General features: G+C 35.3%; 1 protein-coding gene across 1 annotated transcript in view; it reads left to right on the top strand.

Annotated features, from left to right (window-relative positions):
• Positions 1–18,944, top strand: part of LOC150101164 (uncharacterized) — a 130,183-nt gene that overhangs the window by 69,772 nt on the left and 41,467 nt on the right. Inside the window, exon 2 of the mRNA XM_090402180.1 lies at positions 862–999. Coding sequence (XP_090258306.1) covers positions 862–999 — 138 coding nt within the window. The remainder of the gene's footprint in view (positions 1–861; positions 1,000–18,944) is intronic.

Below are 18,944 nucleotides of genomic sequence, written 5' to 3'. Positions count from 1 at the left end.
CCTTCGCTACGCCGAGTGAAACGTCCTCCTTAGCAGAGTCGAAAGGACAACGATCTTTGCCCTTCTGTATCAGTAAACCAGTATAATGAAAATAATATTTGTATAGGAAAATATTGCTTTGATTGCCTAGTATGAGGCCCCCGCCGTCTTGCTTATTTTGAGATCTAAAGTGGGAAGAAACGCCCATTTTTGTTCTTTTGTTTCCAGAACAGTTGTACTTTTTAGTGAAGGAAATATAATTTTCAGTTATTTAATCCTTTGGTATGCAAACCGGGCATGTGATGGGGAAAAAAATATTCGGAATTGAAAACAGGTCAGATTTGAAGTTGCAGAATATCTTCCTACTACTTAGACTTAGCTCCATGGACTTCTGGATATTTCCTAAATTGATATCCTCAAGATATCAGCTTAGAAAACGACGAAACAGAGGTGAGAAAACAGGTTTCCAAAACAACCTGAAAAGTTTTACGCTGGATTGAATGAAAAACTTGTTATGCGGGGGGGGGGGGGATTATTGAAGAGGAGGGAGATTTGACAATTAGTTTTTGCAAGTCAAGTAGATTTTGAGCTTTTTTTTAATTCTTTCACCGAAATATCTCTTTACTTTTGGAAAGCCCCCTTACTCTGCCTCCATTCCTTCTATGATTTTGCATTTGACGACATTTTGCTTTATTACAGCGAATGGATTATTTCTAACTTCTAGTAGATGATCTCAAATGACACTGTTTTTATTAGATTTTTATTCCACAATTTAATGTCAAGTTTTGTCATTAGCATTCTTAGCATTGAGAATTAACAAATGACGATTGTTGCTGGCTTGTTGTATCGATTTATTAATGATATACTTTATTTTTCTTCAAGAAATGCTGGATATCAAGGACCATTGTTCCCAAAACGCAGACTGCGGCGACACCAACATTGTCTACTGTGATCTAGAAACACATCAATGTATGTGCAATGATTTGACCAAAGTGCTCACGAAAGAGGGATGCCAGACTAGTGAGTAGTAAGATTAATTATGAAAGATAAAATAGTAAATATTTTTCTATTCTTGCTGTTTGTATACTTCAAAAACCACTGCAACAGTATTCATTTAGTTAACTTCTAGTAGATGATCTCAATCTATGGCTGAAAGGAATTCTGCACAGCTAGTTTATATAGCTAAAACTTCTGATATATATACAAAGGCATTACGTTTTTGCAAAATGTACTTCATAATGGACATAAGAGCTTTTGGGAGCATATTTTTCTTCTTGTATAACAGGCTTCGTTAACATGTAGTGTATTATTGTCAAATTCGAAATGCAATGGTCACTCGTTTGCTCATATTTCGTGTATATCATTAATAAAATGCACGTAACCGTTAATTGAATATTTCTAAATTATGCATCATTTAAAACAGTTTTGTTATTCATTATTAATTTCTACTTTAATCTTCCCATCAGGTTTAGTGATGAATGCACAGTGTAACCCATCGCCTTACTCCGATTTTCGGAATAAATGAATTATGTAAAAATTATTTGAAAATAGTCACTCGTGAGAATTTTTTTTAGATAAATTCCAGTAGCAATAATGGGTATCAGCACACTAAACAATCGCAAGATAGCGCGTGGAATATGAGATTATTAGCATTCACCATACATTCGTCATTGACCAATTTTTTTATTTATTATTTTTTTAATGTTCATTTTATTTATAAGCAACAGAGTTTTACTTTATTTTTTATATATTTTACGTTTTCACATTCCAGGTTAACGATAAAAACACTTGCCAACTTCCCACATATTTCAGGACCTTCAAAGAAGTTAAAAATAGCATTAGTATTCATTGAGCATTTGGTCACATAATGTTAGATAATCATGATTGTCACCGTCTAATTTATTGCGCACCATTCGATTTCATTCCTGTTTGCGATGCGTCCAAATTATTGGAAAACTGAAGGTCATCTCTTGACGAGCTCGTTTATTACTTCCTTCGTAGATTTTTGGCGCGTTTCACGACAATGCCTCCGCCTAATAAACGGGGCCATGTCAATTCGCCCAAGAGTCGTTCTGGCTAGAAGACGTCGAAAGTTGGTGTATGCGCAAACGCATATTAAAACTTTTTTTTTTTTTATTTTAATTATGAAAAGCATAATGTCTGCTCACGATCTATGACCATCGCGATGTTTCTGGTTTATGGATACAATTTTTTTGATTCCAACGTTTATTTCTTATGTTAGTTACAAGGCTAACTCGGATCGAAATCTAATCTGAAATTTGCTCATCGTTATACAGCGTAGCCCGTAAATCACGAAGGGGTTTAAAATATGAATAACTTTTTGGATTATTAATTTGTTTTCAAGTATTCTAAATAACATTTGGGAAATTAATTGTGGAAAAGTTCACAACCCAGCAACGAATCAAAATCGTGCAATGTTATTTTGAAAATCAACATTCCATTATTCTAACGCAAAAATAGCGAATAAGTTCACGAAGATCTGCAATTAATTGCCCATGACGTTTTCCAGATCTGACTGTTCCCGACTTCTTCCTATGGGGTTACCTGAAGAAAAAGGTGTACGTGAACAATCCCGCAGCTGAAGGAGAACATTCGCGCAGAAATTAGAGCGATGCAGCCAGAAACATTAACAGCTGTCATGCCACACAAAGTGCTCGTCTTTGTGCAGAAAATGGAAGGCATTTACATGATGTGCTTTTCATAACTAAAAAAAAAACCCTCCAGGTTCTGTATATCATTATAAAAATAAATGAAATAAAAATAAATAAATAAAAAAAAATTAAATGTTTAAACCCCTTTCGTGATTTATGGACCACCCTGTACTATATACTCGTTACTGATTTATACACAAAATTTCAGCTGTTCATAAAAATAAATAATACTGTAACTGGACTCAATTCACCACTTCAAAAGCCGATATAAATTCACTTATTTATATTTTTTTAAATCAAAGAAATAGAAGAATTGCACAAGAAAACAAGACATTTTGGCCGTATAAAGATTACCTGTTAGGAGATCTACGTTTATGCTTAAAAAGAAGGCTAATTTAATATGTGCATTATTCCCGCGTTTACCTGTTATGGAAGTGAGAGATGGTCAACCACTTAAAAGCAATAAGACGGGGTTGTGATAAGCACTGTGTGGTACCAAGAGAAGGAAATGTTGCCAAAGAACGAGATGGAGATGGTGGATATTGGCTAAGACAGACAGAACTGGAACGTTAAAGGGAAGGCCTATATCCAGCAATGGAAGGAAACAAGGAAGGAAGAAAGAAATTCACTCTAATAATTAGAATTCAGTTGCACTTATTTGCAGAACATATAATGCAAGTTACTTTGAGTTCAAGTAAAAATAGACGCAAACATTAGTCAGTATAAAATCAATAGGCGAAGAAGAATCAGCCAGTGGAGTTCTTTCCCCGTTTCAGGTTTTATTAATGGATGTGCTCTTACTAAAGTTTTGAAGTGCGCATTATTTTTTGCAAGAATATACAGAGTCAAGTTATAATAAATGAATAATAAGCTAACGCCTTTTTCCCTTATAGGGAGTAGGCGAGGCCTTCAAACCCTATCTAGCTTTTGGAGACTGAGTGGGCAGTTCAATCAAGTCAGAAATGTATATTTCGATTCCAAAACATCGTAGCGTAGATATTATACAGAATTCCTTATTGCTTTGCCCTACTGGTATTCCTGTTAGGACGAACCTGTTAGGGGGATTTGATCCGTCTGTTAGTAAATTGGCTGGATTTTCATTGGGCTTGTAGGTGCGAAGTTATTTAAATTAACTTTAAAACAGCAAACAAACTTTTGCTGCTCTAGTCTGATTGTACAAAAATTGCGTGGAGTCCAAAGATGGGTTTGTCTGTTGAGTGGGAAAATAAGTGCTACGAGCAGTTGCGCTAAGTGATTGTAAACTTTCTGACTAACAAGATAATAATGAAACGAGAGTTTCGTTTATTTGGTACGCTATCCCAGTTAGGTGCGGGCTAATAATTTTAACTAGCTTATCCTACTTAGTAAACTTAAGATGAAATATACAGACTATCTAATCGCCTGAGTCATGGATGATTAACTGATTTGACTTGTAAGAATAAACTCATGGGCAGCGCAGTATCGGGCGAAAAAATTTAATCCGCTAACTGTGGATTAAAATTTTTGTTGATTTGTGGATTAAATTAATTGTTACATAACGTTACAATTAGCGAATAAAAATCATTATTTTCTAATATCATCAGTTACTACGCAGTGGATAAAAAATCATCCACTGTTTAGGTATCATTGCATAACGGCTAAAGTTATATTTATTCAAAAAAAAATAAAATAAAAAATTGTCCAGAGACCAATACAAGTCTCATAGCAATTTGTAGTCTCGAACGCTAAGGTATATGTTAAAATAATAAGACTGTGTGTGTGTGTGTGTGTTTAAGTATAGAATAGATTAAAGATACGTTTAATATTTTACTGTAAGACATCTTTACGGGGAAAACGTAGGAACGAATTATTTGAAAAACGCATATAGAATCTATAATTATGATTTTTTTTTTTTTGGCAAATTTTACACAAGATAGGTTATTCGCAATGTTATAATTTACGTTATAGAAACGCACCACAAACGCCATTAATAATACATCTGTGTTTGCGCAGCGATAATTTTTCGGGTCCACCTTTCCTTGCGTGCAAGGGCACACACAGAAACTAGAAAAGTCATACGTTTACCATTCGAATGCAGACGCGCAGACAGCGTACTGATATATTGTCATGCACTTGAGCATACTGAGATCTCGATAGCTAAAAAAATAATATTACTCATTTTTTAAAGGATTCTAAATCGAATTCGTTTCCCTATTATTAGTTATATCTGGCACAAAAGATTTGACTTAATTTCTCATTCTCTATGCTTCTCTGTATTTGTTTTCCTTGACTTAAACTTCATGCTATGAATGTGTATACTATTGTTTCTGTGCCACCATCACCACAGATCATCTGGAATGATGCCATTATCCCACAACACGGAAATAAAGTTCCAACCGTTGGAATTTACAATCTACACTGCCAAAATATACCCACTTTTGAATATCACACCGAACACACGTTCTCGATGTCACGGAGATCAATAATGACTATCAGCTTGTGTGTGTGTGTATCAAATTTCTGTCTTTCATTCATTATCGACGAGGCCTAATCCGTCTCGCTCATAAAAAAACTTTCCAAGACAATCGTGGCGTGTTTTATACGCTGCTGTATTGGGACATAAAGATTCTACTCGCCTGTTAACAAAGCTGCAAACTCATTAGTAGATCTTTAGGCATGAAGATATTGAGCCGCGAAATTTCACTGTTATCAGTATTATCCCATATATATTGTGGGATATTATTAATTGTGTCAGTGCACAAAGATGTATATCAACATTTAATTACTACGATATGATCTCCAAGAAAAAAATCGGGAAACTTACCCTCATTCGCAGTTTTTTTTTTTTTAATTTAATCTTAAATTACTCTGTTACGAAGATTACCTTATTGTGCAAACATTATTGACGATGGATTAATAGAACCTACAATTAATTTTCTTTTTGAGTGAATGTTTGGGAAAACTGATCTGGAAAAAGTTTCTCCCATTGATTGGCTACCTTTAAATGATTTTACTCATTAGAGTGGGGGTTCGTAATAACATTCTCTGACAGATCTCTTGAATTTGTCATCAAATCTGTTTCCTTAGAAACGTTTGAATGTAAATAGAATTCAGTAATTAATTATTCGAAGTTATAAAAATATTGAAATTTTAAATATTTCCTTAAATTGGGGAACAGTCCAAGGCCTCTTTAAAAATCACTCGGATGGTCCTCCATCAACAACAAAATAATAATAATATAACATCTGTATTCTGATGTACTAATCTTTTGTCAGGAACGTATTAATATATCCTTCGTTAAGGAGAGAAGTACGCATTTCCTTAATCCCTCCTCCCCTTTTTCTTTCATACACAAACGATTTAGTATGTTCCTAAAATAAAATTTAAGCAAATGATCTATCTGTTACATAGATTTAAGGCTTTCATACCGATATGAAAATAAATTATTCTAATACAACCTGTTACTAAGGTGACCTCTACACATTGGTGTCATATTAAGAAAAATCGCTTCCTTTTCTGAAAATCCACTTTGATGGGTAAATTACTTACTTAAATATTTATATAACATTTGACACCGTCTCGAATTTGCTATCTCCTTTCTTTTGTTTATTTATCCAAAGGATACTCATTTAACTGGTTCAGAAGGCCTGTTAATGGGTGTTTCTGAATAGCTTCAAGTCTCCATTCTCCAAAAAATAGCAGCTGAAACAAATTCATCCCACTTATTTCAACAGTGGTTTGGGGTCACCGCATGACATCTGTTGGCTTAAACAGCAGTAATCGAAAATTTTCCCTATCACAGTGAAATAAGTCTGATCTTTATTATTACGTGACATCTAAAAGGACTCATCGTGGGAAGACGCGTCACGCACTGAAAACCACCATCTACACTATTTCATCCTCCATCTGCACACAAGGCTACAATTCAACTACACACAGCACCATCTATCGTCACTTTTTGTCTGGATATTGCGTGTGTACTAACGCCGATTTGCCTGTACGTCCGGATGAAAAATCCGATCCGGGAAAGGAAAAAAAAAACTATTTCGTATATAGCAAATTAGGGATAGAAGGACGTCATACTAGGATATTCACTAGCGCATATTTTTCTTTTGTTTCTGCTCAGTGTTATTTATTTTTTAATTGATCTATCTTGATCTCGAATGGGCCACTTATCCATACATTCAGAATGATTTTGAATTTAGTAAATAATGCGTACTTACCTCATTCATATGTTCTCTTAGTGCCAGAAAAAACATTTTATTTCGTGTAGTTGCTTCTGCGAACGATCTTTGCTTCACCGTAAACCTTGTCTCCTGGCAGGTTACTGATCGATTTTGGTACGCCGCATTGGGATTGTTTGCGAACTCTTGCACTGCACTAAAGGAAGAAATTCTTCAACTTCAAATAGGGGAATAAATCATCAGGAACTACAAGTACGGATTGCGAATACCTGAATACTACTTTACACATAAACCTCGCTGGTGTTTGAGATAAATGGAAGCGGAGGAAATCGAGTCACATGGTCATAACCGTATGATGAAACTAGGTAAGAATTGTTCCGAATTGGGAAATTTTAAAGAGTGAAATTCTAACATATAAATAAATGCTCCTGCGAATTCCAATCATATTTATGGGAGTTTAGCAATGTAGGGAAGCAAATTTCCTACGAGATAAAACTGTCATAAGAAGATACTTCAGAAGCAAGATATATAACTGAGGGAGGGAAGTCTGTATCAAATGCTGTCAAGTCGAAATTTGAAAAGAATGTTCGATATAAATGATATTTAGAAAAGCATAAGTTTCAATATAGAAGTTATATTGACATCGTGTAGTGCTTGAAGTGCCTAATAGTTATAGCACTCTGCATCTATTGTTAAAAGATGGTGCAAATTAGGAGATCATTTTAGTTGGTCACACACTAATCTTCAACAGGGCGGGACCTTCCTTCAATCGCATATTTTAAAGTAAAGCATTGAGGTTCGCTTATGCAGTAGCAAGAACAACGTGAAATGGTAGGATGTATTGTTTCGTTCTACGCTATAATTACATAAAGGGATACTTTTCTAGGGAACTGCTGAGCCTTATTTTATTCAATCCATCGAGTGCGTGGATGCGATGAGATAGACAAACACTTGTCTGTTTATGTTGTATCTAGGTTACGATATGTACACAAAGTCGTGTTTGCCAGTGACTATAGTGCGCAGTTAGGCTGCCCATGCTTCCCTACTGTTTAATAACTCGAGATTACGTGTGATCCTTATTACAGGAAATTCATAATTGTGCTTGCGTATGAAGTCGTGCAAATAAAGAAATATCAAATTAACACTCTCGGTATATTCTAGTTATTTAAAACAACAAAAATACTCTAATAGGCCAGTAAGTTTTTTTTTTCCCGCCAAGCAGCAATTGGCATTAACTAAAGTTGATCAAACTGCTATTGATTTCATTAATTGAAAGAAAACTCATCAAAGTAAATGTCAATTAAAAGTAACCCTAAAGTAGTTTGCCTTAGAAAGACGATTTCAGATACACTAAGGTGTGCAGAAACACAATTACAGGAAGAGATCATTATATTTTATTTTACACATCTAAAATTGTATTTTAGATATGACAACATTTAGTGGCCTTTATTAAAGTGACCCTTAAAGGGGGGGGAGGAGGGTAACCAGCGTCGTTCGTCATTACTTTTAGATGATAATAGCGACATTGCTATATATATATATTTGGTGGTATTTTGTTTAATTGTAACTGTGTAGTTAAGTCCGGTTGTTTAGTCAACTATTATTAAGTGATATAATCCAACTAATATGATTTGTGTTTATGACAAAGAGGGGAAAATATGCGGAATTTTTATGTTATGTAGGCTAATTAAGTCGTGGGACACAGACAGATAACCTTGGGTGTTAAATGTGTTCGGTATTCAGGCCGGATCTAAGCCAGCAAAGCAAGCGTTTGCTTCAGGAGCATAATTTACAAGAGTCGCATTCCATCAATATACAACAACAACAAAAAAAACATTTTTTTTTTTAAATTCTGATTATTTAAAATAAAATGGCAGCATACAATGAAAAGATTTTATTTCATGAAATACAATTTTTTTTTCACTTTTTTAAAAATATATATATTGACGTAAAAAATGTAAAAAGCATTTTTTAACCTCAAAAATTTCTTCTTGAATCAAATCCCTTTCTAGGTTGCTGTTTTCCTCTGGAATGAGATTTTTATTTATCTATACTTGTAAAGTCTCATTTTGAGTTTATAACAGTATTAATAATATGACATTCTAATGGCTACACCATGATACTGCTCGATTTTGCCAAGGCGACAGAATACCACATGGAAAATTATTACAAAAATTGAAACAAATAAGAATGGATATGAGGCGAGTAGCATGGATAGCGTATAGGCTGACGGACAGACACCAAAGAGGAGAATGATGGTGTCTAGTGGAGTACCTCAGGCATCGGTACTAGGGCCGCTACTTGTTAATTTGTATATCAGTGACATAGGGAAAGATTTAAAAGGGGATATTCCGTTGTTTGCTTATGCAAAACTGTGGAGAGCAATGATCGAGAAAGGTAGATATCCTGCAGGATGATTTAAATAAATTGGCATTGTGGACAGAGGATAACGATTGTCAATTTAATGTTGCAAAATGTATAGTTGTTCACTTCGGGTTGAAAAGGTTGCTCATAGTGTATCATATTTATGGTATTGGACTGCAGGAAATTGATGAGGCTAAGGACTTGGAGATAATGGTGGAAAATAGTTGAAGTTCAGAGGGCATAAATTTGGTAAAATAGCACAAAGAATTACTTGGATATTGAAAAACACGCTAACAAAAATAAATAAATAAGGAAGTTATTATCCCTCTGTGATTCGGCCACATCTTGACTTCTGCGCACAGACTTGGTCACTGGGGTTTCTTGGGGACTAGGGGGTTAGACAGGGTTCAGCGACAAGTGACCAAGATGGTGGCAGGTCTGTGGAATACTCCCTACGAAGATAGGTTGAAGGTTTTTGGATACAAAGTTTTGCTGTTAGGCAGAAAAGAGGGGACATGATAGAAACTTTTAAGATATTAAAGGGTTTATATAAAATTTGATGCAAGTGAAAATTTTCAATATACAGTATGTCAAATAGCCAGAGAACTAGTGGCCACCTGTGAAAGTTGCGTAAGAGCGTGGTTAAATAGGGGTGTGTGTGGACCAGATTTTTTGGGTGGAGAGTGGCGAGTGAGTGGAATAGATTGCCAGAATTGGTTGCGAATTCCCTGACGGTGAGTGGATTCAAGGAGAGGTATGATAGAATTTGTGTGTATGATGGTTGATTTGGGTCTTCCGCGATGAGTCTCCGGACTCCATGGCGATGCCGTAGAATAATAATAATAATATCGATGCTAAAAAAAAAAGTAAGAATCAAACATATAATTTCCGAAAAAGTGGGACTGGTCTGTTAGACTGATAGTGTTTTTCGTTTACCTTTTTACGTACCAAGTTTTTCTTCTGCGACCGAAGCAAGGTGAAATCCGCAAGCACAAAGAATACTAGTTTTCTGCATTCCTTTTTCAAAATCGCGTGCTCCAATTCCATTTTTTTTCTCTCATTATGGTAAAGCATTTAATGTCTAATAAGTAATTTTTCTATCTGCTAAGCAGTTATTGTATCTCACGTATTTGATACTAATTATCGTTTTGTTTATTTTCGAGAAACTTTAAATGAGTTAATTTTCATAATTACTCATTACCCAGTTATTAAAGACTAATATCGTTATTGAAAACAGCTTGATTTTGGAAGTATAAAGACCCGTAGCGTCATTCTTACGGAGTACTGTAATTGACGTGAAAACAGTGAAGATTTTGACAGCACATTATTTAAACATGCAACGACATAACGAAGGTAGTTTATTTGTGTTAGACGTTTTCTTCGAAAGAGAAGCTGATCAAGACGAAAAATGCCTTTTTCATTTGTTCAAGCATCTCCCGGTGTTATTAATTACTTTTTTGGTAGTAACTGTGCCGTCGAACTGGCACTAGAAGCAACAGTTCATTCGCACTTCGTTTTCCGAGAATCGGTAAGAGGTGACCTACAATACCGTAAAGAAACAGAGCTTCGCCATCTCTGCACCTAACAACCTATCACAACACCGTTTCCTTGCGCCTTTTGCAACTTAATGCGACTGACGCATCTGGGCAGTGGTGATCGATTGCCTCCTTCTCAAGAGGACCAAGGTCTCTCTCATGCACGTGCGTTTAAAATTTTAGCAGAACGCATTGCAGTACTTGCTTGTCTTAGTACAGGAGTTAATCTGCTGGACAGAAGAAGCTGCGCTTGTATTGAAGAACCTGGCGATGACGTCAGCGCAGAGTTCATCGAGCGACACTGCGTTTGTTAAGATTGGATAGTTAATTTAGCCAAGGACTTGTTTTGCGCCCTGTTAAACTCTGTTAGCATCCACTGGATGTGCGCTAATAGAATGGATGTAATGGAGTACTTATTTTTTCCGGAGCTAATTATTCGCTGAACATTGAAAATGGTAGAGAACACCGGAGGCTTCCGATTTAAGATTACTGAACTCCAGGTCAAAGAATCGCAGTTTAATTCTGCAACACCACCTGTCAGCATTTGGTTGCAGGTCTTAATGGGTAAATTAATTTCATCACCCCATGTGGTCTCCACCAACACTATTAAATTATTCCAGGTTTAAAACTTCGTTGTACATGGAAATTAGAAGGAATTGGAGGGCATAATATCTGAACTGTAATGTTTTGGCGGCGTCTGTGTAGCCCAGAAGCCGCCAAAACATTACAGTTCGTACTTCATCACTGATAGTGATGAAGTACGAATCAAGCTTTCAGGAGAAAGACTATGGCAGACTAGCGCTGCCATCTTCTACTCCTAAACTAATAGGAGAGAGTATTGGCGTCCAAATTCATGCGAGTTCTACGGTCAGGTTATGCGATTATCGCTCAAGTTAATGCGATTATCACTTTACAAGCCAGTATAGACTAACTCTGGAACCGGTTTAAAAAAAGTTTTTATAATCAGCGAACCACAATCGAATCTATGACGGTCTTTCTTCAGCCGATTCCAGAGTTAGTCTATACTGGCTTGTAAAGTGATAATCGCATTAACTTGAGCGATAATTGCATAACCTGACCGTAGAACTCGCATGAATTTGGACGCCAATACTCTCTCCTATTAGTTTAGGAGTAGAAGATGGCAGCGCTAGTCTGCCATAGTCTTTCTCCTGAAAGCTTGATTCGTACTTCATCACTATCAGTGATGACTAATGGGTAGAGAAAAGGGTTCTGCCTACTATCTTTGAAAATAAAATGCATCAGAGCATTTATGTTGTTTTGACGGGATACTAAGATAACACTCTATAGGTGCTCTTTCACTGCTTTTAGCTATTTGTTTAATTTGTTGTAAATACCAATAACTTAGTATTTATGCCAAATTTGATCCAGTAGTTTGAAATATCAAGTCGGCAGTATACCTTGAAAGTTTCTGAAATGTTTTTGATTCCACATTTCCTTAAGTGTTGATCTAAGTTGAAAACTAGATTTCTTTATATGCGAAAATCTCCAGTAAGGCGAGTTTATTTTGTTGTGGGGGGAAAAATCGCTTCTTGCCCAAATCAATGTGATATTTCAGTTGATAGAAATGTGATGTATTATAAATCTATCCTTATTTCATATACGAATGTATATAAACTTACAAAAGTTCAGGTTTCAAAAGATGAAGAGCTTATGAGGATATAACCTTCGGCATCGGAGTTGCCTGGACTTGCACTACTTAAGACAAGAACTCTGTCCCTGGCCCCCATATAGCTGCCTTTTATTAGTTTTATATGATTTTAGACTAGCATGGGGAATGCTTGTCCTTCTTGAGATACTGAAACGTCCATTTCTTAATCTGATATCTAGGTGTTATACGGTAAGGAGACCAATAAAACTGTTTCGATTTTATATATATATATATATATATATATATATATATAGTAGAAGTTTCTAGGTGTAAATTCGACGGAAAATCCACAGCTAGGCATTGCTTGCTGCCTTGCGTTCTAGAAACGTAAGGATGAGCCTGCAGATATCAAAAGCCAGGAAATGATGTCTATTTTTTAAATTAGAAATTCGTTCACTTTTAGTTTCCATCCTGGTATATTTTTATACTAAAAGTGCCCAAACCTTTTGGAATTTGGTGGCTTTTTATCAATTGATGTTTTTGATCGAGAATGTCATATAGATTGAAACATCTATCATGAAAAGATTTGTGAAATTTTGCTTCTTTTCAGCAAGGATATCAAGGGTCGTGTTGTAGGATAGCAGGCTGAATAGCAAACCCCCCCCCCCCTCTTCGATAAAGAGGGGTCATTTCCGATTAAGTTTGCTGTTTTATTATCTCTTCCGAAGCATGTTTGTATATTTGCACGGTTTGTGACGCACTTGTAATTAATCTGTTCTGTTAATATTATTAATAGGAATTTTATGATTTCCTATTAATAATAATAATAGATGAATATTTGTCTTCGATGAATGCAAAACTATTCGTCTGCAGTGAAGGAATCTTACGCAAGTCATATCGCATAATCAGTTTTTCAAAAGGAGAAAAATAAAATAACCACTTGCACTTTGTATTAATCTTTTTGCATAAGATCATTAAATATTTAAATACGATCTTTTAGTTCGTCCATTAAATTCTTTTACTTAGTCGACAGACGTCAGCATGTGTCAAGGCCACTACACACTTTCTACGATCCCATCAAGCTGGCAGCTGTTCATGATGTCATTTGAAGTGAATTTGGACGTTGGAAAGAAGCTTCCAGTAATTGCTGAGGAATAGCCGCTATTGATCGCGATACCGTAGCAGTTGAAATGCGTAAGCTAATGGCACGCCTTACAGAAACACCTCCTTACGAGCATTCTTAAATGTATTGTTTGATCTAATGGCCTTGTTTGTTCTAAGCAAGTAGCATATTACTAGCACGTATGGGTGTGTTCACAGCGCCATGCTAGTGGAAATTTCAATTAAGAAATTCCAGTTTTTTTTTTTTTTAAGTAAAATATAAAGAAATTGAAACTTCAGTTGGTGTGGAATTGCGTTAAGTTTCCAGTTCGCATCAAACCATAGAAACCAACAAACAAAAAAAATTTCCGTTTATAACATCGAAAATGCAAAATAACAATAATATTTCTATCTGGTTGCTTTGTTATTGATATAGCATGAATGTAGATATCATAAAATAGCTTAATATTTTCTTGCAGATGAATATCTTTCGGATCAGCTAAACTTCTAGAAAGTTTTCACTTCGTTACAAAATAAATTTAAATTGTACAAGAAATTATATTCTTCTTCAATCTTTTATCCAAGTGTAAGCAAACAGGGTTTGGCGGGAAGTTTCTTCACGACTAGGCTACTTCTGTACAGAAGCATTATGGGATGTTGAGAAGCAACTGATGTGAAGACAACATCTTCTATATATACAGTTAGCCTAGCCATGATAAGTTATTTCACGCGCAAACTTTGTTTACACTTTGGTAAATAATTAAAAACAAGAATATAATTTCTTGGCAAGTTTGGTTTAATTTGTAAACAAGTGAAATAACTTTCTACAACTCTCTCTGATCCGGAGTGGTTTAATAATAAGGTCATATACTTTTTTACTACTTGTATACGGGAAAGATATTTATGCAGTAATTCGACCTTAACTTAATATTTTAATGTGTTTGGCTACAACAAACAAATATCTCGGGACAAAGTCCACAAAAAACTCCGCACCAAACAAGTCAGCCCTTTAACTTGCTACCAGTAGCTCAAGCGAGTGAGTCAAGAGCTCAAAGATCACCCTTAATCCAGCAGTGTCTGTTGCAGATCTGACAAAGTACCACAGGTCCAATCACTCCACCATGTCAGAACAGTAAGAGTTGACATTGGTATCCTCTTTAGTCTGGCTCTCACTGATGTGGATTCCCGTTGCAGTGGCTTGACCACTGCATTCCAATGGATGTTTGCCAACTGATGTGAAGTCAGCCGTCCTTATATACAAATAGCGTAGTCGTGAAGATACTTCACGGGCAACATTATTTGCTCAAACTTGGGTAAAGGATTAAAGAACAGTTTAGCGGTTTGTATGAGATGTAGCTCCTGAATGCCAATATATATATATATATATATATACACATACACACACACTGAGAGAGATCGTCGGTATGCATGACGCAACTCTGTTGCCATGGTGATCAATCTCTGAGCAGAAGTGTGCATCCCTGCAGACTTGAATAATTCAGCATTCAATATGAAGCCTGAAACTGAATAGACGATTCGAGATTGATCAGATAAAAGAGTAGTCTCTTTTATTCAAAGGAGTAGCTAAGAAACTATGTTAAAGTCCACAATAAATTACGTGATGCGCCTGTGAAATTTAATTGCAATATCCATTTTGAGCACCTGTCATTGTCCCTTACGTACAGTAAATAAGTTCCATATGCTCATCTTTAAAATCATAATAAGGCAAAGTAGGTCCAACAAACAAAAGTTAAGTTTTTTATTTTCTTTTTTACTTTGACTCATTCCGAAAATGTTCCGATAATGGTCAGTCGACCGAAACGGTCCACACCCCGTTAACGCTCTCCTCTGCCCCAGTTTCCCCATAAGTAAACCCTTCTCCTTCTCCCCCCCCCCCCCCAATATGCTCCCCTAAACACAATAGTGTGTGTGTGTGTGTGTGTGTGTGTGTATATATATATATATATATATATATATATATATTATTTACACAAAACTCGGGTTTTCCAAATTTATTTTTCTCCCGTCAAAACACCCCTCCCCCCGTTATAAACAACCTTCAGCAGGATCATGAAATTGGAAGACATCCTAGTATTCAAACAAGGTATGTACAAAATTTTTTCACCTCTTTTATTCTGCCATAATTGCCTTCTATACCCACCCATAATGCCCTAAAATATATATACCCCTTTTTTGAGTAATAATAGCCAATGTATTTAAAATAAGGGACACTCCTAAACAAAAACAGGCTATAATAGCCGTAATTATAATAATAGTGTTTAAGAGGAGCATGGGAATTTCCCCAGAAACCTATTTTATTTTGTTAATTTTTTTCATTCAAACGCTATTAAAATGGAGTTTCTCCCCCTCATTTCTGATCTTATACTATATAGTATACTTATAGTAACTAATTGGGTTACGGATATATAGGACTTTACACAATCATCATTTGTATCGTGGGTGGGCTGAGCCTTTTTTTTTTTAATTTGTATCAATTTTATAATTTTTTTCTGCCACCTTTCTAAACAGAATGGCAGTTAACGTCTCGCTTTCTTTTCGTTTTACACTGCGTAGGTAGGGCTTATAACATAAATGTCACTAATATTAAGATAAAAACGAAAGAAATAACGTACACCTTTATTTGCGCCTTTAAAAATATATAATGAAATAAATTAACAAGATTTTTTTCTTTTCTAGAAATATCAAGTGACCAACTTCTGTTAACAAGCTTTCAAATTCGATTGGTCTATATGGACCATATCATTATTAATTGAATTTAGTGTTTCACTGTTGTAATAAATAAAAAGATCCACGTGTCTGTCTAGCTAGTAACTTATTTTGTTTCAGTTTTGAAAGTTATGACATCTCATTTATTGTAGTCTGTTGCATGTTATGTTTCATGACATGCAACAGACAACATTGAATGTGAACGGCAGGTTGTTGAAGTAGTGTAATGAGAAACTTTTTTTAATGACCAAATGCTACTGAGCGTGACACCTTAATTCTAATCATCGGTGCCAATTCCTTGAAATAATGTCCGCGTTTTCCTTCGCAGCGCTTTAAATCGTGACTGCTTCTCGAAATAATGCCAGCGATAACTTGTTATGAAATAAAGTAGTTCAATCGAAGTTTGATTCAATGTATCTTGAATAAACAGTTCGTTGTAGAACCAGATAATTAATTGTAAAAATTCAGTGGGATTTTCTGTTGATGTAAAAGATAAAATAATATTTCGCCGAAGTTTTGAGGCATGGCGTGCAAGAAATGATTCGAAAGCATTTCGCCATTTTATTTTTGTTTCCTGTGAAGTTAGTTTTTTTAGTGTGCTCCTGTTGACGTTAACACATTAATCATCAATCGTGATACTTTCTGTGTGATAAAAAAAGTTAGGAGCCCATGGGCTTGGTCTCTTTCCAGTCTAAGTTCACGTCTCAAAAGCTTTAACTTAGTGACCCCATGTTTGATGAAAATTCAAACAGTTTGTTTTTAGGCAGCGGCATGCAATAATTTCACATCCCAAATGTGAGTTATACTTTCAGTGTAACCAAAATGAAAACGCTTAAGAGAACGTGCTTTGGAATACGGCATTACGTATGTGTAACTGATTACTCTTGTAGTGGATTTTTGACAGACATCAATAAACGAATCGTTGCAACCGAAGTTTACGAAATTCATAAAGCACTAACAGCATGCCTCTCATTAGTATTAGTATTGAATAAGCTGGGTTTAGGCCAAAAAAGATCCCCAGGACCACTTTTTTCATAGAAATGGACGTGAAATTATAGGAATATAACAAGAATTTCTACTTAACCAAGCTTGCCGTTGAAAAGCATGTTAAGTGCCAACAGAAACTGGAAACTGTTCCAAATAACAAAAACTAGGTTTTCTAAAAACGAACTTATACAACTGAGGAATGTGCACGTAAATAGTTTGAAGTTGATGTGAATAGTATAATGTTCTTATTCTTCTTTAACTTTGTGGACCGCATTTATTAAAGAAAAAGTACTTCAAACCATGTAGAGAATATTAAATAGTTAATTATTCTGTGTAGATAATGAAGCCATCCTGTTAATAAATCTGTCTTCATGGCTCATTAACCGTATTGAATAACTACTGCAACCAACGTAAGAATGAGGAATGGAACGAACAACATAGAAAGTTAGACTCACGAAATGAAAGAACTAACAAATAACAGGCCAATTAGGAATAAAACTGACAAGGAACCGGTAATGAAAGCCTGCGTTTGGCTGCCATAATGTAATGACATGTGCTTTCAAAGAGTGTAAATTCTGGAAAATAAAGAGACTGCTTTTTTATTATAAAGCGACATTCTCGAGACGTACTGTTGACTTGAAATTTACTAGTTCTAGTTTATTATTTATTATACAAATATAATAGCGAATGCTTGTTTATTTGGATGTCTGTTAGTTGTATAAATTTACACAGCTGTGTCTATCCCATCAAATTTTCATGTGATTTCCATGTAACCATGAATAAAATTGTATATTTATAATCTAAATTTAGATTTATTTTCTCCAAAGGGAGACAAGTGAAATTTTACGGATATGCCATCAAACGTGGGGAAAAGAAAAAAAAAAAGCGAAAATTGATTTGTCCCCTGTAAATGCATCTTTACTGTAGTGCTTCTACCGAGTTCGAGATTTGTGGAGTATGCATGCGCATTACTAATCCGAAAAATTTACAGGAAATTCCCCCCCCCCCACACACTATTTGACTGTAGATAGATCATTGGAACTCAGAATTTTGGCTTTCGAGTAGTTTAAATCTCCCGACTCTTGGTCGATTTATGATGATTTTGATATAATGCATCAAAGAACGGCAAGCTGAAGGAGGAAAACATTACTTATTATATTATATACGAGGAGCAGGTCTTTGTAGTCTTCAAACAAAATCGCATTCTAAGAAAATGTACTTATTTCGGACCATACACTTCAAGTCTGTGCGAAGATGAATGGAAATCTCATATACTTCATTACCTTTATATATGATGAAGCATTTTGCTAAAAACTGAGACAAATTTTTGAGGAGGAAAAAAAAATACCCGTGTAATAAAAACTACCACACTTCGCATATAACTGGGTCTACAAGAATAGAATTATTTTTCATATTTCCAAAGCAAAAAAAAAAATAATTCAAGGCGATATTGTGAAAATATCGCTGTAAAACTGTAAGGCGTTTCAGAATGCGATCTTGACAAGTATTTCTAAGCATGGCAATCACGTACCAATGCGTGTGTGTTAGTCAGAAGAAAAGTGACCACACCCAGTAAGCACTAACGATGAAAGAACGGAATTAATCCGGTCACTTAATTGCCAGACTTCGTCTTTAACTGATAGAGAAGCGTCTGATACGACGAAGTACATTCAGAGACTCAAGAAGTTTTAGAAAAACGAAAATAGAAAACTTGTAGGAAATCTGAAATTTCCAACTATTGAAAGAGTGCTAATGTTATGATCGCCTTCTTGCTATTCTTAAGAGTAACACGATTGCCTCTAATAAT

This window comes from Typopeltis vanoorti, chromosome 12 (genome assembly GCF_054136105.1).
Source record: "Typopeltis vanoorti isolate ZY-2024b chromosome 12, IOZ_Tvanoo_1.0, whole genome shotgun sequence".
NCBI lineage: Eukaryota > Metazoa > Arthropoda > Arachnida > Uropygi > Thelyphonidae > Typopeltis > Typopeltis vanoorti.
This window is presented reverse-complemented; position numbering and strand designations above follow the sequence as displayed.